This window comes from Pinus tabuliformis, chromosome J, assembly GCF_031772625.1.
Source record: "Pinus tabuliformis cultivar Carrire ecotype Pingquan chromosome J, CPIR1, whole genome shotgun sequence".
NCBI lineage: Eukaryota > Viridiplantae > Streptophyta > Pinopsida > Pinales > Pinaceae > Pinus > Pinus tabuliformis.
In genome coordinates this window covers 395,107,596-395,130,055 of record NC_142295.1, presented here as the reverse complement: position 1 = coordinate 395,130,055, position 22,460 = coordinate 395,107,596, and the positions used below count along the sequence as shown (strand labels likewise).

General features: G+C 39.7%; 2 protein-coding genes across 3 annotated transcripts in view; both read right to left on the bottom strand.

Annotated features, from left to right (window-relative positions):
- Positions 1-824: 824 nt before the first annotated feature.
- On the bottom strand, positions 825-1,905 carry LOC149227450 (uncharacterized). Its single transcript, XM_089375504.1, has 2 exons — positions 1,093-1,905; positions 825-982 (listed from the first exon to the last, which is right to left on the bottom strand). The coding sequence occupies exons 1-2, from the start codon at positions 1,895-1,897 to the stop codon at positions 831-833; spliced, it is 957 nt and encodes a 318-aa protein (XP_089231630.1). The 5' UTR covers positions 1,898-1,905; the 3' UTR covers positions 825-830.
- A 9,081-nt stretch (positions 1,906-10,986) lies between these two features.
- The window catches only part of LOC149227449 (uncharacterized), a 350,746-nt gene continuing 339,272 nt past the window's right edge, over positions 10,987-22,460 (bottom strand). The window contains exon 12 of one of the 2 annotated variants that reach the window (XM_089377795.1): positions 10,987-11,293. The gene's annotated coding sequence lies outside the window, so the exon portion shown is untranslated. The remainder of the gene's footprint in view (positions 11,294-22,460) is intronic. The other variant, XM_089377794.1, reaches the window with a different exon arrangement.

The window sequence follows — 22,460 nt, the reverse complement described above, 5'->3', positions numbered from 1 at the left end:
CATTCTTTCTGCAACTCCATTTTGTTGAGGTGTATATGGAGCAGTGTTTTTAAAACCGGAACCGGTGACCGAACCGGTCCACCTAGCTAACCGGTTTACTGACCGGAACCGGTCTAACCGGGACTGGTTTGGTCTAAACGAACCGGTACTGAAACAAAACATGTAAAACCATGATTCCAAGCCAATAGAGACAAAATATGCAAAGTTTGCTCATTTATATACCATGCAAAGGTGAATATATCAAAATGGCACCGAGTGCAATACATATCATCGACAAAATAGCAAAATACATAAGAAATGAGGCTCTAAATGGCCTATAAAGTCCAAAAACAATGCTGCAAGCTATGAGGCCATTGGCCTACTACAAGTCTACAGTGTACACATGATCAATCATCAAGATCATCACCACTACTAGACACAGGATCATCATCAGGAGCTACATAGACATCATCTGGTTCAGAGTCTGAGGATGCCTCTGCCTCATCTGCAACATCAGTATCAATGCCACCAATGACAATAGAAGTGGACCTAGTGGAAGCACGAGTTTGTCGACCTGCACGACTAGTGCCTTCCATTGGTTCCTTGCCTTTCCTTGATGCCGCTACTGATCCTGGTTCTGATGCCGCCACATAATCTGCCTCATCCTCCGCTAAAGCCATGTCGATATCAAAATCAGCCTCAAACACAGGATCTTCAGTCTCCTCCACCCATTCTGATGTTGGATCAATATCGTCCAACACAATGGGATCTAGATCAGGTGATTTGCTCATCATTTGGTTCCTCCTCAGTCGAAGGTTGTATTGCACAAAAACAAGATCATTTAACCGTTTTTATTCCAAACGGTTTCTCTTCTTCGTGTGTATGCGCTCAAAAACAGACCAATTGCGCTCACAACCTGAAGCACTGCAAGTTTGACTGAGGACTCTAATTGCAAACCTTTGCAATTGAGGACACTGGCCACCAAATGACTCCCACCAATGTGCTGCAAAGAAAAAGACAATAATTAGTAACTTAGTTTATAATTTGAATTGTAAAGAACGTAAACAATTTTAACTTGAAATGAAAAACAAAATGGAAATTGGAATTGCTTACCTGGTTGGTCCACATCTCTTGCCATCTTTGCCAAGTTTTTGCCAAAAGTACCACTTGCTTGATTGAAAATAGTAAGCTGTCTATGTATATCCAACTGGTCTACATGGTTAGGGACCATGCGCTCCAAGCAATCAATCAATCCAGCTCTGACCTCCCCATCATGCTGATCTCCTAGCCGATTTTTATAGTGATACCTTGGGTTCAAAAAATACCCGGCTGCATGTATAGGACGATGGAGTTGATTGTTCCATCTGTTATCAATGATCTCCCATATACGGCCATATTTAGCTAACCTGTCATTGTAAGCTGCCCGTATCTGCTCCTTTGCCTGATCCATAGCTTCATAAATGTAGCCCATGGCCAATCTTTCCCCATCCACCAACCTTAGCACCTTAACAAGGGGCTCGGTAATTTTCACAAGCTCTACAGACCTTTTCCAAAAATAAGTGTCTAACACTTTCTTTTTGGTGTCTTTTCCATCTGGTCTACGAGCCCACCGAGATTCAGACCATTCATCAGAGGAAAACATTTTCTGCAAGTTTCTATGTTGACCATTGAGACATTGCAACGTGAGGAAGTGAGTTGCAAATCTCGTAATTGCAGGCCTAACAAGCTCTTTGCCTCCAGTGTGTTTCCTCATTAGGCTCAATACCCATGAGTGGTTGTAAATGTATTTTGTAATGCACTTGGCATGCTCTACAGTGTTTTTTACCCACTCCACCTTGCCTATATCCTCAAGCATGAGGTCTATGCAATGTGCAGCACATGGAGTCCAAAATATGGTATTATATTTGGCCTCAAGCATCTTTCCAGCAAGAACACAGTTTGAGGCATTATCAGTGATGACCTGCACAACATGCTGCTCCCCAACTTCCTGAATAATGTTATCCAAAAGCTCAAATAGAAGGCTTGCATCCTTTACCCTATCAGATGCATCAACTGATTTCAAAAACATGGTTCCTTGAGAGCAAGAAACAAGGAAATTAATGATAGTGCGGTTCTTTCCATCGGTCCATCCATCTGACATAATGGAACAACCTGTTTTGACCCATGACTCTCTAAACTCAGTCAAATACTCATCAATGGAAGATATCTCTTTTTGCAAAAGAGCTCCCCTCAAGTCATGCATACTAGGGCCTTTGAAGCGCTTTCCTGCAGCTATAACAGAGTCCCACATAGCTTGGTAATAAGGTGAGCGAGCAGCATTAAATGGGATATCTGAATCATACCACCATCTAGCAATGTATTGGTGAGAAGTTTCTTTGCATTGTTTTTTCCAATGCTGATCCAAAGTGGGTTGAGAACTTGGCTGGGAGGAAGTGGGATTAGATTTAGAAGAAGCAATGGTGGCAGAAGATGAGAAATAACTTTGGATGTTTGGTCTCTTTGGTCCTTTTGATGGTTGGCCAACTCCAACAAAAGGATGAACATAGTGAAAGGGGTCATTGGTGGAAGGGATAGAAGTGGAGTCTTGAATCTCATAATCATCATACCCACTCTCTTTCATGGCTTCTAATAATTCCCTCTTCCTTGCAATTTCATCTTGGATGGCCTTCTCCCTAGCCTTATCCTCATAAAAATTTTCAAGCTTGGCAATGTATTCTGCCCTAATAGGACCTAACAGTGCATTTGGTGCATCACATGGCTTTACTTGGCCTCTTACCCCAGCCAAGTGTTGTTTCAACCTAAGAATACCCCCACCTCCAATAGATTTATGGCATAATTTGCATATCATTTTTCCCTCAACTACATCACAATGAGCCCATGCACTGTCCTTTCCTTTTGGAGCCATGTTTGCTTGAAATAATAACAATTTGCAAATAAATCTGCCATTTAAAAAAAAAATTGCAGCTAAGGAACATGGAAAACCAATGATAAATGTAGGAAAAAAAATGCACATGCAAGCTACAAAATTTGATAGCATAGAGCTAGAGAGTTCATAGGCTTAGCATAGATGATAGATCATTGAAGTGAGAAGTTTATAGCACAAAAAAAATAATTCATGGACAGCAGACCCAAATGAGGAATTATCAAGTGCAAATCCTTACCTGGAAATGCAAAGTAGCTCCCTTAGCCTCCTCTTGATGATGGCAACTCCACTGACAGCTACACACTATCTCCAAAATAGCTCCAACTCCAACTCCAAGATGACTACTTCAGCAAAAACTCCACACTCTCCAAGCTCACAAACAAACTCACAAACACTCCAAATCAGTTGTGTGAGACAAATGAGAGTGAGAGGGGTGTCTTATAGCAAGTGTGAGGGTGTTTTTGGAGGGAAAATCCCTTTCCCTCACCCCCAAAACCCCTAAACCGCCCTCAGTTCCAAAAAACCGTGCGCTTTTTTGCTTGACCGGCGGCCTGTCCATAAACCGGCCGGTTAGCAATAAACCGGCCGGTTTTGACCTAAACCGGCCGGTTTTTACCGGTTAGGTCAATTTTCCGGGCAAATGGGGCTTCTAACCGGGTTTTTTCACCGGTTCTGACCGGTGAGCCTCCCAACCGGCCGGTTAGGCCGGTAACCGGTTGGACCGGAACGGTTTTTAAAACTATGATATGGAGTAGTCTTCTGTCATGCTATACCAGACTTCTTACAGAATTCTTCGAATTCCTTATTGCAAACTCTCCATCGTTATCTGTCCTCAGCACCTTTATCTTCTTCTCTGTCTGGTTTTCCACCAGAGCCTTAAATTCTTTAAACTTGTCAAAGACTTCTGATTTCTTCTTAAGAAATATATCCATGTATTCCTTGAGAAGTCATCTTTAAATGATACATAGTACACATAATTACCCAGTGATGGAACCTTCACAAGTACAAACACATCACTGTGCACAAGCTCTAATATCTGTTTCGCCCTCTTACCACCAGAGGCGAAACTCACCCGATTCTGCTTCCCATATACACAACTTTCACAGAAATCAAAATCCAGAGAGCTATTACTCATACCTTCTACCATACCTTTACCATGAAGTATTCGAAGGCCCTTCTCTCCAATATGTCCAAGTCTTTGATGTCACAGCATGGTCTTCTCATACCTTTACCATGAAGTATTCGAAGGCCCTTCTCTCCAATATGTCCAAGTCTTTGATGTCACGGCATGGTCTTCTCTCCAGAGACCACTAGATTTTCTGCTCCACTTTCAGGAACCATAGAACTATTGCACCCATCAACAACAGTGCTACCTTGCAGCTTGTACAGAGTTACAATCCGAACTCCCCACATCAATATTAGTGCTCCCCGAACCATCTTATAGGTATCCTTCTCAAACACTGTTTTTACACTTGCATCATCTAGCGTGCTTACAGAAATCAGATTTCTGGCCAATGCAGGAATATGCAGAACACCCGGAAGTGTTCTAACTCTTCCACCGTGCAACTTCAACTTTACTTTTCTGCGACCAACGATTCTAGCCTTCCTATCATTCCCCGAGAGGACATCATCACCATCATATTTCTCATACTCGTAGAACCACTCTCTATAGGGAATGAAGTAAAATGATGCACCTAAGTCAATCAACCATGCCTCATGATCTACATGTGTACTTGAAAAAGCCAAGTACACATCCCCACCTTCATCTGAGGTGGTTTTCACCTCTGCAGAAAGAGCATCATCAGATCCCTTTCCTTTATCAAGAGCTTTAGATTTACGGTCCCTTTTGTAGTGCCCTTCCTTTCTGCATTTCCAGCACACCACCTTTACAGGTTTTCCTGGAGATTTAGATCTCCCACTCGACAAGGCATCACCATTCTGGCTCTCCATCTTTTTCCGTCTCATCTCCTCTATTAGCAAGGATGAAACTATTTCATCAAATTGCAAGGCAATTGCATTGCTACCTATTGCAATAACCAGACTATCCCACGAATCTAGTAGAGAACACAACATACTAATGCACTTATCTTCATCTGAAATTTTGATATCAACAAACGATAACTGACTTACCACAGTATTAAACGCATTCAGATGCTCTGTCATCGAGTCTCCATCTTTCATCCTCAAGTTATACAGCTTTTTCTGTAGGAACAGTTTATTCACCAGAGACTTAGATTGGTACAAAGTCCCTAACTTGTCCCACAAAGCCTTAGCTGTAGCTTCCCCTGATAAATTCAACAATACTGAATCTGAGACACACAATCGTATTGTGGTCTTTGCCTTCCGATCTAACTTCTTCCATTCTTCATCGAACACTCCCGTTGGTTTAGTACCCGGATCTACCACGATCCACTGATCTTTATCCACCAATAGATCCTCCATCTTGAGTTTCCACAACTCAAAACTCTGACCATTACATTTTTCAATCTATATCTTTACATTGCTCGCCATCCTCTTTCACCACTAGAATCGATCCCACAGATCTCCCACTGAACAAGGTCTACCACAGGCCCGAGTGAAACCCCTCAGCAACAAAGGCATCCCCTTGAAACCAAAACAACTCTGATACCAAATGTAGGTTTTAACCCCGTACAGAAATTACCTGCATACGAATTCTAAAACACAGAAAATAAACAATGCGAGAGCATAACACACACACATATACATAGAGATTTTCCCCCATATCCCAAAATCGGGACTACTAGCTTGATTTTTCATTATATTCCTTTCAATGTTACAATACATATTTATACATGCCGAAGCATCCAATACCATGGACCGAAAACCATCGCGTCCAAAACCATGTGTGAAAATCATGCACAAAACCATAGGTAGGTCCACCCAACCTCACATAGGGTCCAAAACTAAAATTTTATGGGGCGTTGCCCCAAACCCCATAGAGTGGAGTTACCTGTACACCTCGAACCCCCTGTAACTCCCCTCGCTACACAATCGGCACAACGAAGGGGGGACGTCACCCCCCTCTAACCCCCTGGTTAACTACGTGGGCTAGTCGTGGAAAGAATATAACACAACCGAATACAACCCAATAGGACTTCGCTCAAGAGATAGAGCAAGAACTTGAACAAATGGATATGAATATGGAGCGACAGGAGTTAAAGCAAGACATCGACCTCTTGCCTCACCATCAAGAGGTCAAACCACCAACTTCACCGCATCCAGAAGACGAGCAAGTCCCAAGCAACCAAGGAGACACTGAGATCCTTGGAGATCAGCTAAATGGAGAGATGCACAACATCTCATTCGACGAGTCTCAACATAGAGTTGTGCAATCTCACAGAGTGTTGACTCCAGAGGATCATACATCTCCTGCGCAATTTGAAGAACGAGTGATCGTGTCTGACGTGCGCAAACATCTAGCAGCATTGGCTGATGCCACCAGAGCATATGTCGAAGCCACTAACTCGAGTGTTCGTTTCCTGATAGCTGAGAACGAGTGAATGGCTAAGGAGCTACATACGGACAAGTAGGGAGGAGAATTGGTTATAGTATCCTCGCGAGAAAAATTGAAGAAGGCAATACTATATGAAGTATTGTCCCTTGACACAGTCATGCGGGCGTTGTATTCCAAGTTTGGTACCATGCATAAGGCAGATGTTCATCTCAACGGTTGGCAGCAACAATGTGCTGGAAGAGTACGTATCATGTCAAATGTGCTTGCGACTGTTGATTACATGCAAACATGGACGATAAGATACAAGGGAGCCCTGTTACACTTGCCTAAGATGATGAAGCCCAGAGTGGTTGAGTTGAAAGCACGCATCCAGAGTCAGATCCAGAACTATGAAGAGATCCCACAGCTTGTCACTAATCTACATGCATCCCATGCACGTGTATTCAAGAGTATGGATGTTGTGGTGCATGCACATGCGATCCCATCTATTGGGACTCTCACCTAGGCGAAGACAAAGGAACAAGTCTAACTAGAGCTTGACTTGTAATTTGACGAGTTGATGCGCATAGCCACCAGCCCAGACTTGCCAATTAGTGCAGACACCATGCACAAGTATGTTGCTAGTCCGGTCACGTTGAAGACAATGATGTGCATGCTATAAGACGAGTTGGGTAGAGGAGCCCGAGCAGTGTACCCAGATGCTATAGAGGCAAGAGTCAGGTTCCAAAAAGATGTCACCTTGGAGTACACAGACACCACTGCGGTTTACAGATCTTGGCATCCGTGCTACTATTGATCATCGCGAGGATGTCGAAGAGTTGGACTTCCCACAGTTGTCCGAGTCATAGTGATGTCTTGCATGGCTTGCTCAAGCCATTTTGTCTCACATGGGTACATGTGCATTGTAGTGTAACATCTTGTCAAGTGTAAGTTCAAGTGTCGATAGTTGGATGTAACAATCATAGAGTAGATGAAGAGAAATGAGCGCAGATGAATTGTCGCAAAGGGCAATGTCAAGGGCCACCCCACCCTTTACTATAAATAGTCCCTCATAACTCATTGAAGAGGCTTTTGGTTAGCCAAGCTTCCGATAAGACTATCTTAGAGAGATCTTGGACAATATTGTAACACACCTTATATTCTCCACTACGCAGAGCTAGTATATCTCTTTGGAAGAGCAGGCGGTTGTGGTTGTAACATTCCGCTACCGAAACTAGTGGCTGGACATGGATGTATTATATAATTGGATATTTACACTTCTTAATGTTGTTATTGTAGTTGGAATATTTTGGTTGTTGTAGCAATGTATGTTATTTAACTTACACATTTGTGTATGAACTATTTTGTATGCAATTGTATAAATCTTGTTGCGGATGTGTTGTTGGTTTAAACATCACTTTGGATTGCTCGCTATCTTGCTTTCCAGCTTGTGATGCATCTTTTCTCGTGTGTTCCCTTCCAAGCCACGTACTATTACAGGTTTCCAAGGGGCACACTCACCTCACCCTCAGTGTCTTAGAAACTCTCATGCACCTTCCTTGACTTACTACAGCTGTCACACCTTTGCTACCAACATGGACATCTTACTTGCCACTATGCGAAACCATGGTCAAGGCATTACCATACGACCCACTGCTGGGACTCCTACACCAAATGCTCTGAGGTCTAATGGGGACTTCTTACCGAGGAGATCCTCTAACATGTTGGCGGGTCCAACACCATCAACAAAGCCTTTAGTGAAATCGACATCCACATGGATTTTTGTCATTATTTTTACATCCATGGCCATTATTTGGTCAAGAAATGTGCCCAATTTGTTGTTGATTCTTTTAACTATCTTTTGAATCAAGAACTCCAACAATAGATGGGACATCTTCGTCCACATAGTGAGTTTTGCCATTTTTTCTTAGATGTAAAAAATTGGCTTCCAACCTCTAATGAAGAGCATAGTTGCATGGTTGAAATATCGCCCTCCCTATAGATTTCATCCCTATCTTCTTTTGGTACGAATAAGAATATAATGAAACATTTATATCCTATATATAACCTTGCAGAATAGCCTAATTCTTTGCCCCAAGTGGTTGAGACCCATCCTCATAGGGATTTATTTGCTAGGTCCTTTCCATTAAATTTTCTTATGAATGCCAGCTTATAATATTTTAAAATTGTTTCCTCCGCCAGATTCTCCTCTAGTTCTAGTTGCATCTCACCCTTAATATTTCAGACATGTTTACTTGTGGTTCGCATGAATTTCTTGACCTATAACTTCTACACCCCACTCGAGCTCCACTTTCTCTAAAACATATTTGTGGAAGGGCACTAGATTGATTTGTTATTATTAACACTCCTTATAAGGTCAAAAACAACGTGTGACCACTACAAAATGAAGTGGCTCACTTAACACTAAAGAATCATAAGGAAGGGGAACTTTGTGAAAGCCATTGACCACTTGAATTGAATCACACATGGCTCATATACCTTGATCTGAAACCTTTAAATTTAATTTGACATAATGACCAAAAGAATCTAAGTACTCGAGAAGGATTGGACCACCCAAAATTCAAAATTCACAATAAGAGTGATTACCTCCTAGGAGATTAGAAAATAAGAATAAGGAAAAGGAAAGGAAAATAAAATTAAAAACTAATAAAATTTGAATCAAAATTAATTTAGGGGCTTTGATGGGTATCTAAAAATATATTGCAACATTATTCATGGTTTAGCCTTCAATATAATTTTCAAGAGAAAAATAATGAAAATATTGAAGTAATCTCAACTTACTTATCAAATACGTCTTGTATTTCCTTATAGAATACATTTTAGTTTCCAAATTCAATTGTCATCAACAACCAAGTATAGAGTGTTAACCTAAATATTATAAATGTTTTAAAGAGAAAAAACCTAGATATATATATATATATATATATATATATAAGAAAATCCATGATAGAAATGTTGGTATAACCGAAAGAATTCTTTTTGTATTCATGTAACACCTACAATTGCAACTAACATGCAATTATATATTTTTATATAAATCTCTTCAATTAGTTGGAGAAATTTATTAATTATCTTTTTTCCACAGATGTTATAAGAAATTTTGCTTATAAAATACTTTCAGCTACAATATAGGTCCATGACTTTTAATCAAGACAATAAAAGAAAACTTAAAAATAGCTTTCTGTAGAAAATAGTACTAAGTGTGAAGAATTTGTTTTCATTATCTATATCACACCTACAAGCATTGAGTATGTTGGGAATGTGGTATAGCCTTTATTGCAATGTTTTTCTTTTCGTTCTAAATGTAAAGCGTTCCAAAAATAAAATTAACTTGTAGTTAAACTATGAGTGCGCATTAAAGGCCATCCCTTCAAAATATTGAAAGAAAGAACCCACATTGGCTTGGTAAGGTATAAGATATATGTAATCAATGAATTTTTTATTTTTATTATTTATAAAAGCAAAATATAACCTACATTGTTTGTATTTGTTCCATGTGAAGAATAATTTCTTAATATTCTATAAAATTTCAAGTCATTTGGATATTGGACATTTTTTTGTGTAATTAATCAGTTTAATGTAAAATTCATCTCAAAGTTTTATTTTTGTACTATTTCGTGTAATATGAATAAAAATTTATAACCAACCAATAATAATTTCCTAAATGAGATTTATGCTTAATGTTCCAAATAAAACAACTCTTAACATGCTCACAATTATTTTCTTCAAACCATTAAAAAAAAAAAAAAAACCTCATCAAATCATTTGTTTTCAAGGAAAACCTCACAGGGTTACCACCTTTGCTAAAAAATATTTGCATGGGCGATGGATCAACCACCGGCCACAATATTAGCTAACGACCGAAATGGACTTCCAACGAAATGGGCTTAGTTGGAAGCAAATCTTAGCCTAACTAGAACTACAAACCTCACGACAAACTCGACCTTGAAACGTTGTTCAAACTGATTGCGCCAACCCACTAGCTTTCTTCCCCCAAAAGAAAAATATACAACACATCAAAATATTTCTCTACATAAAACTACCAACTTGCTAGAAAATTGTGCCCACTAGTTCCATCACGAATGGTTCAAGTTTTATAGTTGTGAATAATGGTGTTAAAACAATTATACAAATATAAAGACACACGAACATATTGGAAGTCAGACTAACTTATATTCCTATTTTACAGGCTATAATTTGAATTTCAATCCAAAGAAAATGCCATTATAACCATACATGTTTTCATATCATACGAGTGTGGCCAGAGATATATATAATCGGAGGAGCTCCACAGCATTTTCACATGGCACAAGTGTTGTCAAATATCACATATAACCAAAGGAGTTTCACACTATCACCAAGACAATAAAATTCATGCATCATGCTTATTTCAACCATGGGGTTATGAGCTATTTGTGGAAACAAACAGGGTTGAAACTGAATCAATTTTCTCAAGTCATCTTATTACAAGCTAATACAAGCTAAGCAGCTTAGGATGTAGAAACAACAGTTGATGTAGAAACAACAGTTATAGGAATCATTTTAATTCAAATACTCACTACTATTTAGTATTCAATCAGGAATAAAGCCCCAGTCCAACTAGTGCTCCTTAATGATGGAAGCTAAGGAGATTACAACTTCAGTGATTCCAAATGGAATGCAAACGACGCTGACAATTTTTCACTAATTTCTGTTAGTCCTCTGATCTCTATACACTTTCAACCTCATTTTAATAAATAAAAAAGTCCAAGGATTGCTAAAATCAACACTCAAAGGGCCCCATCCGAAAGTATGATCTAGCATCAACCCCGAAACCACCAAAATTAGCTTTGTTTTGAAGCTTGGTTTAAAGGAAAGAACGACAAAATTGAGTTTCATTGTGTATTTCCATCCCTGCAGTCAAAAGGGGTGACAAACTGTTTGTTCATAGTGCAGCTCCTCTAAAAATTTCAATCTCATAGAACAAAACTTACAAAAGCTGACATACAAGAACATATTTTGGTTTAAATCTAGCAATTGCAACCAACTATAAACAAAAAAGGTAAGTTACCATGATAAGGAAATGAATCTGCTAGATTTTGAGGATCCAAGATTCGAATGCAATGGGAAAATAACATAGAAAATTAATGTTTAAGAATCAAAACCATTCACCAATCACAACACTAAAACCATGTTATAACCAAAAAAGAAAGGCTCCACGCATATTGTTGGGTATGAATTATAATTCTTTGAATAACTACCTACACACATATGTTGCGTCAAGCACAACAAGGCGTTCACAAGGGGGCTGATAGGGTGGTCACATGGCAGTGGAAGCCCCCCTAAGTGGAGGTTCGAAGGTAGCACCCTTGAAAAAGATTGAATGGTTTTTGCATCCGTTTTTGGCAGTTTTCAAAACATAGTCTCCGCCTTTAACGGTTTTATGGCACATGGTAGTTTAGCCCATAATTTTGTAGTTTCAGTTAAGGAACTTCATTTGTATTTTAATCTAGGGCAAAGGATTGGCAGCATATATATATTGTATTGTATTGTAATACTGTAAAGAAAGATATACTAAAAATATTTTAGGTTTTCCTAATTTGGGTTTCCAAGGTAAAATCCATGTTAACATGCATGTTTGCCATTGCACTTTTCTATTTATTAAGAATTTGTTTGCAGAAATTAACCGAACATGGTAAAACCTACATTTTGTATCAGAGTAGTTGTGGCTTCAAGGAGGCTATTTTGTGGCTAAGGAGTTTTTGCTTGATTCTGTGGTAGAGCCTATTATAGTGGGTGATTTGTGGAATTGATTCTTGTGGTGAAAGGAAATGGAAAGTAGTTCAAAGATAGTGATTGAGAAATTCAATCGACAAAGTTTTGAGATATTGAAGCTCAAAATGGAAGATTTGTTGGTGGACAAACATCAGTGGATTGCTATGGATGCAAGTACTACACCAACAAACATGTCGACAAGAGTAAACCAAGTTGGATCGAAAGGAGATGAGCACAATGGGACATCTACACTACAGGGCTCTACCATTGTTATGGGAGATAATCATTGGGTTTTTGGAGTTTAGTATGGAGCATAGTGGTGTGTGTAAGGGATGTGCGCCTTGGAAAGTAGGTCAAGGCAACATTTCCTAGCATTGAGACTAGGTTGAAAGTTGTGTTGGATTTGGTGCATTTTGACATCTATGGTCCTATGTCAGTTGATTCTATCTTGGGGAGCAATTATTTCATGACATTCATAAATGACTATTCCAGGAGGACAAGGATTTACTTCCCAAAGAGCAAGGGTGAGGTCTTCGGTCAGTTTCAAGAGTTCAAAGTTCTTGTGGAGAACCAGACCGAGGATAAGATCAAGGAGATCAGATAGTGGGGGCGACTATGCCTCCAATGAGTGTAATTGGAGCAGCCAAGGCCATGATCCATGATCAGGATCTGCCCATGTTCTAGTGGGTAGAGGTATGTGATACGATTGTATATTTGTAGAACATGAATCCTCACAACGCAGTGGAGGATATGACTCTCGAGGAAGCTTTACAGGAGTAAAACAAAGGTGAGTCATCTACACATCTTTGGTAGTCCAGTGTATATCCACATTCCTTCAAAGAAGAGAACTAAACTGGAGCTCTCAACAAAGAGGGGCCTACAAGATCTACATTCCAGGATATAGGAGGGTAGTGGTCAAGAGGGATATCAAATTTGAGGAGGGTAGGACCTTTAAGAGGTCGCATGTGATGGATCCAATAGTTGTAGAGGATCAGGAGTGAGAGGCTCCAAAGGTTGAGGATGGACCAGCAAGGGTACAACCTTCAGGTCATGAGCAAGATGTTCCTTCAAAATCTACCAAGAGGAGGCCAAGATGATTTGAGCAGACATTGAAAGATGTTGAGCATGTGGAGGCTCCTTGCAACACTTAGCAGCACTTACAAAGTTTCAGGGAGAGTAGACTACTAGCCATATTTTCCATTTATTTTGCCTTAATGAGCAAAATCCATGAGTTGAGGAGGCAACAAACTAGCAGGTTTTGAGAGATGCCATGATGGAAGAGTATAGTTCCATCATGAGGAAAAACATTTGGGACATAGTGTTGAAGCTTGAGGGGAAGTCAATGGTCACTTCTCGATGGATCTATAAGATCAAGCATGTAGTTGAAGGAAATACCAGGAAGTACAAGACAAGGTTTGTGGTGAGAGAGTTCTCCCAGAAGGAGGTAGTGGACAACAAGGAGACATTTCCTCCTGTCACTAGATATGCATATATTAGGGAAGTTATATCGATTTCCTTACAGATGAGGTGGAGGATACATCAAATAGATGTGAAGATTGCCTTCCTCAATTAGGTGATTGAGGAAGAGGTGTATATTGTGCAGCCTCAAGGATTTGTGGTGATGGGAGGTAGTCCCATTTATGCAAATTAAGGAAGGCCTTATACAAAATTAAGCAGGCACCTTGCGCATAGTACTGTAGCATTGGGACCCTACTTGGATTGGGCTTCACCAAGAGTGAGGCCTGTTGAATGGTGTTGTCATTGATGCCAACAGTAGTTAATGAACACTATTACATTTGTCTAGATTGCATCAAGTTGGAATCTCCAAAGGAAGGATGGTTGGAAACCTTAGCTCTAGGGTTGAGATTCCCTAGGCGATGGACATACCCCGCACTTGTTGAAGCATTTTGAATAGATAACTGAATTTGCCTTAGATATCATCGTCATTAGATGCTCCTCGTCGAGCTGATTCCAGTGGTATGTTGCATGCCACGAGAGGCCTTACATCTTGTGAGTTATGCCAGTTTAAAGAAGAACCCAAGTTGTGGGCAAAAACCCCACAAGGAGATGATGTGGCAATCCCTCATTAGCCAAGCATATTATTCAATTAGAGAAAGTTGGGCATCCATCAAATTTTAAAACCATTATATTTTGTGAAGGGTTTTAAAGATTATTTTATATTTACAAGGGATCTTAGCCTCAAAGAAAATTGGAACCCTAACTCCAAAATGGGTAGCGGTCTCATCCTTGGGCTTTATTTTAATTGAAATTCAAATTTAAAATGGTGGTCATGACCCTAAAAGCCCTCCAACGGCTCACCTATTGAAGCCCCACTTCATCCAAACAAAACTATATAAGAGCATTCTCCTAACTCTCACAAGGCATGACTAAAAAAAGAAAATCAATTGTGATACATTTCTGAAATTTTATCCCTATGGAGACAGCAAAGAAATCAGAAGAGAGGGTTTGAGAAGGATTAATTCAATGGCAAGGTTTCGTTGCATTTTTCTTGTATTTTATTTTGGTTTTAGGATTCGCTTGGGTAATCTTCATTGCAGGAGGAAGATTCAGATTCTGGACTCAAGCAGCACAACTATTTGGCCCTCATTATGGCATTAATTATGAGGCTTAAAGCTCAGCAAAAATTAATTAAGGTCTTTATCTAATACAACGAAGGTGCAGGAAGAAACTGAGATCTGTACTAGCCCCTCAAGCATGGAAATGTGGCTTAAAACCATGATCTAAAACAACTCTGGCCCTCCTCTACATATCATTGCTGAGACAGAGAATTTGGTAGCTTCTATCATTGTGATTCAGCCCCTATCTAGGGAACCAGTTCTAAACATGAATATCATCTCTAAGACTGTGAAAATGGTTGATTATCTTTTCTAAAGCAGTGAAACGTGAAGGGCTATCTTCGTTAAATCACAGGTCATTGTTTGACCTCGTGTCTCTGCGGTTCAACTGATACAGGACAACCTTCGTTTTAGTGCTCTCAGCCTCTTGAAGTAGCTAGGATCTGTGACAAGGATCTCCAGACTTGCAGAAGAATTTCAAGTTTCAAATAAAAGCAGAATTGTTGGAAAAACTTGTTGCAAGAAAGAGGAAGATACAATGACCTATTCATCTCCTGTTGAAGCTCATATGAGGATAAAATACCTGTGTCTTGGTCATCATTAACAAAAATGGCAGCTTGTGTTGTCACAATCCTAGTTGGTTGGTAAATCAACAATAGAAGTCTACATTGGTATCTGAGGTTTCATTTTGCAGTAAATATATATTTATTGCCATGCCTATGTTTCCTTCAGAAGGATAAGTCAACCTAGTACAAACATATGCATTGTACTTCATTGCTTGGAATTTGGTTCTTGAAATTAAGTCCAATCTGAAGGAGCAATACAACACAGGACCTACAGTGACATGATGGTGTAATGTGTTGGTGTGTGAGAAGGTAGGATTATCTAGAATAAGCACTCTGCTATCAACTTCTAGCCTGGTGTGTAACTCTTCATTGAGTGATGTACTCAAAACTAGAGCTACAATACTACAAGGCATTAACAACCACAGGCAGAAAGCTTCTTTGTGTTGGGAAAGCTTTGTTCATTCAGTAAGTAAAAGTGTTTTTCACAAGTGATTGTAAGGGTTTCTTGGTGCAGTGTGGAAAACCCATTAGATACTTGAAGAGTCTTATATGAAGGACAACAAAGGCAGATTGATATATCAATGATGCATGCCAAAGATATAAATGACATAACTTTAATAGTGCCCTTGAAGTAGTGAACTTGGCAGTGACCTTTGTGTATTGTTGTATCTCTTTGACAGTGATGCTATGACAACATCTCTTGACAATAATGTTGTATTAAGTTGGTCTGGATGAACTTGTGATTGTGCTTTGATTGACAATCAGACGGTGAGATAGTGACTTTGACTGTGTACTAGATATAGATCAATGTGACAAGTGACTTCAATATTTGACAGTGCATCTTGAATAATGATCATATTGACAGTTGACAATAACCTATATGATAGTAAGATTGTGAGGAAGTGATCTACAAGACAATGTGACAATGATCTTGCTGAGATTGATTCAACGACAGTAAGAGTGGAAAAAGATAGTAGTATTGTGCAGTGAGCAGATTTGGTGCTGAAATCTAGCAGAGATGAGTTACCAGCTTAAGTTGATGTGCAATTTGAGCTGAGACAGATTTGATTGATAGAATTTGGGTTGTAGTTCTCTTGTATTGTAGTTTCCTTATATCGATTCTGAGCAAAGGTTGATCCAATGTGAAAATTATGAAATGTGGTCTGCCGGCTGATCAGGCTGGCTGGGTAGTGCAAGGCAAGAGAGTGGAGTCTCCTTCAGGTTGGAACTTGATAACACTTCAGGGTGGCAGGGTGGTGCTCGGACAGGTTGGAGCCTGCACAACGCATTGGAGCATCCATCCAGTTGCAGCTAGTACACAGGGTGTTGGAGCACCTTCAGGTTGGAGCTTGTAAACTAGGGTGATGGAGCACCCTCCTAGTTGCAGTTGGTAAACAAGGCATTGGAGTGTCCTACAAGTTGGAGCTTGTAAATCAAAGGGTTGGAGCCTCGTTCAATTGGAGCTGAAAACATGATGTAAATCTTTGAAAGACAAATATTAAGAAGCGTTTGGTGGTTTTTGTCCTGGAGGGGTTTCCACCAAGACATTTTTGTGTCTATTGCCTATATTATTCTGCATTGTTGAATGATGTTTATGATTATCTGATGTAATGACAATTAATGCTCTGTGAAGTTAAAAAAAATACTAATTGATAAGAAATACCGATTCACCCCCTCTCAGTGTTTCCAACAAGGTCGACTCAAAATTGTACTATGTGGTTGTTGAGGGTGAGTCACTCATCTTGATCCTCTATGTTGACAGTCTCTTCTTGATGGGATCAGGGAAGCTCATTGGGATGTGCAAGGAAAGCACTTGCTTTGGACTTTGAGATGGATATTGGATTGATGCACTACTTCTTGGGATTGGAGGTGTGGTAGTATCCAAGAGAGATTTTCTTGGCCCGTAACAAGTGTGCAATTGAGATCCTGAGAAGGTTCAAGATGGAGGATTACAATGCAATGTCTACACCTATGATCACCAATTTGAGGAAGCTACACACTTTTGAGGGTGAGTTGGTGGATCCCACCTTGTATAGACAATTGATGAGGTCCTTGATGTATCTAGTCAACGATAGGCCATATATTTGCTTTGCAATGAATACACTCAACCAGTTTATGGTGGAGATGAGGAGGGTTCATTGGGTAGCAGCGAAGCATGTGCTCAAGTATCTTTGTGGTATAATGGAGTATGGACTAAGGTATGTCAGAGTTGGTCGAGTGCAGTTGCAAGGCTAAACAAATTCTAATTGGGCAGGGAGTATAGTGGACAATAAATCTAAATCAAAATGTTGTTTAAGCTTGGGATTAGACATGATCTTGTGGTATAGCAAGAAGCACTACTCAGTGGCACTTTGCTCAGCAAAGGCTGAGTACATGGCAACAAGTATGACAAGTTTTGAGTCCATATGGCTTCCAAAGATGCTCACAGGATTATTTGGTCTTGAGATGGCCCAGATGGGGCCAGCTGTGATTCACTGTGACAATCAAAGTTGCATTAAGCTCTCTGAAAATTCAATGTTTCATGATAGGTCCAAGCATATACAGTCTGATACCACTTCATCAAGATAAGGTCTAGAGAGGTGTTGTGAGATTGCAGTACATCTCCATAAAGGAGCAGGTCACAGATATTCTCACCAATCCTCTAGTAAAGGGGAACTTTGTGTTTTACAGAGACAATATGGGGTTGATGGAGAATCCCTTCCTTGCTAGGGGGGAGTGTTGAAGTTTTTGTAACTTCAAAAGGTCTTCTACATAGGCTTGGTGTCTTATCATGTAGAAGATATTGATTGCCTCTTTAGGTACTTGCTTGCTAAATTAATATTATCATTTCTGTACAATAATTAATTTAATTAATATTGTGGACTATTAGGCCAAAGTTCTAAGGATAAAGAATAAAATTATTTAAGTGACTTAGATATAATCTCAATTGTTGATCTCAAGTGAGCTTAGGATTTGATCCTAGAAATTGATCACTTAGGAGTTTAGAGTTAGGGATTTTGGCATAATCAAAGTATAAAATAAGTCAAAGGGAGAGGTAAAGGCGAACAACAAACAATTGTGGAAGAAGCGGTTTTCTCTAGAGCGACAAGCTCAACTAGACTAAAGAGAAGCGAGGAGAAATGCAGCCAGAAATTTCAACAGAAATTCAAGGAGGTCGAGTTTAGGAAAGAGGGAGGCCAAATTGTTGAAGAAGACGGCCAAATTGTGGAGGAGGTTGAATTATTATTGGAGGTCGATTTCTCTAGTGCATTGGAGCCATACAAGACAGGGATAAAGGGAGGCCTATTCACTGGTGAGACAGGTTAATTCTCTAAGGCTTATTCGCTTCAGGTGGTTTGATTTCCAGAGGTTGAATTCTTTGAGGCTATTTTTCTGAATGGGGTTGAGTTTCCAAGTGCCCAACAACTATACCTTTCTATGTATTTTGTGGGTCTAACCGAAAATTTTCCTGAGAAATTTAATGAAGGAAGATTGTGTTAGATGTAAATTTGTTGTTGTGGCATGAATGATCTCTTCATTTTATTTCCACTACATTTTTAAGTTAATACACTAATATATTTATTTTTCGGCAAATTTAAAATATTTGAGATAAATATTTTCTAGGGTTTTAGGTAAATTGTTGAAGTAAAATAAATCAAATCTGGTATGAGAAAAATTAATAGAGATTAGATCTCACCTCACTTGAGATCAACAATTGAGATTAAGTCAAAGTCATTAATGTCATTAACATACATTTCCTTAGACTTTCCTAGCTTAATATACAGCATTAATTAATTGACTTTGTTTAATGTGTTTTCCCTAAGTTACACTTAGGAAAACTATACAAAACAATTTACTCAATTAATTGAGATTAATTTTACTAAGTGAGACTTGGGACGACCTTTGCATGTCTGATACCTAACCTGTCCAGAACAATGTTGCACAAAGCGGGGACGAAATGGGGACTTTTTGCGGAAGCGGGGACGTGGAAGCGTCGTTTTCCAAAAATCTAGGAAGCGTCTACTATATATATATATATATATATATATATATATATATATATATATATATATATATATTTTTTGCATTTATACTCAAAACAAACATCCCAAATACCAAATTAGTTGTAGAAGACATGAAAAATGCATATTTTTGCATAAATCAAGATATATATAGCATCCATTGTACATTAATGATTAATTATTCGAGCATCAACCATTTAGATGCATCAACCATCTAGAATCTAGATTCTTCTCCTCTTGTCTAGCCTTTGCCTCTACCTCAATTGTCTAGGGATATTAGTCAACATTGCCCAATTTTGATCAAACTACCTAATCCAAGACTTAAAATATGGTAGAAAAAGCTTAACATGCTTGATCGATGATTTTGACTTGATTGAAAGGTAAATTTTTGCTAAGGGCGTGACAAAGGAGTTCAACAATTAACACCACCAACACTAGGGTACATATAGGGCTTGGTGCTCTTGATTAAATGCTAATCGCATATCTTCATACTTGATATAATCTAATGAAATGCCACAATCCCATTGATCCTGAATTCCTGAAAACTGTTAAGTCTGCTGAATTTTGAATAGGATATGAAATTCTATTTTCTCCATATGAAGTCCAATGAGGCTGGAATCACTCTCAAACATTACCATGAGGGAGCATCTGCTATATTTATATTTTTTTACTTTTTCGCTATTTATATATTTATATTTTTTTTGCATTTTTTTATAATTTTTTCGGAAGCTTGACGCTTTGTACGGCTGAAGCGCCGTCTGAAACGCGTTTTGGAAAAATCAAAACATGGTTAGGAAAAAACTGAAACGCGGTTCAGAAAAAACCGAAACGCGGTTTGGAGAAACCGAAACACGGTTCAAAAAAAACCGAAACATGTTTCGGGCAGATGCTTCCTGAAATTTCCAGGGAGCGCCGAAACACATTTTGATTTTTCCAAAGCGCGTTTCAGGAGGTGCTTCCCCCACACATCCGTACGGACCGCATTTCGGAGGTTAGATCCGGGGGGGAGGGGGGGACGTCAAGGCAATGGATATGCAGCTCGAATGGAAGTATACCTGGCGACTGGAGCAAAAGTCTCCTCATAGTCCACTCCCTCCTTTTGAGAGGACCCTCTTGCCACAAGCCTCACTTTGTATTTCTCTATACTGCCATCTACGACATGCTTGATCTTGAAGATACGATCATGGCAGATGGGTGAGGGACCACATCGCTGGCTCAGGTGGCGGAGAAATGGCACAATGAGCTCGTTGGCGGCTAGAAGGGGTTGCTAGCTACTCGCTGAGAACAATCTTGGAGAAAAAATTTCTCCCAAGGATATCACCCACAAAATGGTGGGCAACATCTAGCTCCAACTGGGACGTGATCTCTTGAAGAACTGGATGAAGCTACTCGAACAAGAGGTCACGAGAACTCCAGCAATCTCTTGGTTACCATAGACTTGTTACCTGCACATATCAACAATTGAACCCACAGGGAAACATGCTTTTCACTGTGTCTTATGATCACCCATGCTTAGTGTTAGGTTGTAAAATCAACAGAAAAATAAAATATGCAAATTTTAATTTAAATGCATTTAATCTACCATGAGAAATATCATATGATGTTAGTTCCAATGCAAAATCAACATGCAATATAATCTACCCTAACATGCATATAATAATGCTAATGCTAACTGTAATCATAAAACCAGTGCAACTAACATATCATCACATCAATATACATATGCCTTCCAGTATGACCACTCATGTAGCAAATCCTGAAGCGGATGCATATACATTTGTATGGAGGATGAAGCAGGTGGGAGGTGGGAAAACATGATCTCCATTTGAGGTAAAAAGAAGCCCTAGGAGAAGGATAATAGGTCAATCTAGAAGTGTGGGGCTTTCCCTCTAAGTACACAATGGTGGAATGGAAGAATACTCTCACGAACTCCCTATCACAACCATTATTTATAATATTATGCTTTGTAGATGCCACAAGCTTGTGATGAGAGGGAAGGCTAACCATATGTGGACCCAGTGGACGAATGTGGACCTAGGTGGGAGAAATGATGAATGGGGTTATAATGAGTGGAAAGGGGGCAATATATGTGGATGAGGGAGTGGGACCACACAACCAAAAATAGGGTTTCCCATGAAGTACCATCCCTAAAGCTAAATGGTTAGTAAAAGAGATCCCACGAGACTAGAATCCAAGGTTAACATCCAAAAGGGGTCTAGGGGACAAGAGTACAGAGCTAGCACATTCTTTCCATTGAATCCCCCCATTAATCCATGCACAGAAGTGTCCATGATAAGAAAACTACAATACTTAATTACCAAATGACAATGCATACCTTTAGGTTCACAAGGCCCACCTTCAAACATATGATCATCACAAATGGGTGAGGGATCACATGGCTGGTTCAAGTGGTGGAGAAATGGCAGAACGAGCTAGTTGGTGGCTATAAAGCTAGTTGGTGGCTATAAGGGGTTGTTGGCTACCGATTGAGGACCATCTTGGAGAAAAAAATTCTCCTAGGTATATCACCCACAAAGTGGTGGGTAACAGGCTTTAGAGTGTACAAGTGTCTCCAATTTCAAGAAGGGGGTCAATCAAGGATCCTATTAAGTGGTTTCAACCTCTAAGGGAGTGATTGGTCCATGGTACATCCTTTACATGGCAAGTGTCAAGTGATATAATGATGGAACAGAGTGGGGCATCGGGGAAGGCTCCAAGCCACATGCCATGGTACAAGGGTAGCTATGATGAGGGAGGCCCACACTTGGGTGTATAGATGTTCCAGGGAGCAATCGTGGTACATGAATTACCTCAACCTCTGTTTTTCCACCCTTCTTCATATGCCTTCTACCTCTTATTGATTTTTGTTTTATAATTGCTCGAGGCTCTAAGGCATGAGAGCATGATGTGTAAGATATAGTAGTGATTACCCCCTTAAGGTTGGGCAATTCGTCGCTCACCAGGGGTCGGGACAATCATGGGTTCCTTAATGATGCAGGGGGTCAATATGAGGGGCCCTAGGAACCAGGGTGATGGCCACGATGATAGGAGTAGAGCTCATGTTGGCTTTTGCCAATGTGCTAAATTTATATGTCACGGCCATCTTTTGCAGTTTATGGTACATTTCCTGTTAAGAGTGGCCAAATTATGCTTTTTACTTTCTTTTTCGCTGCATCAACCTCCGGG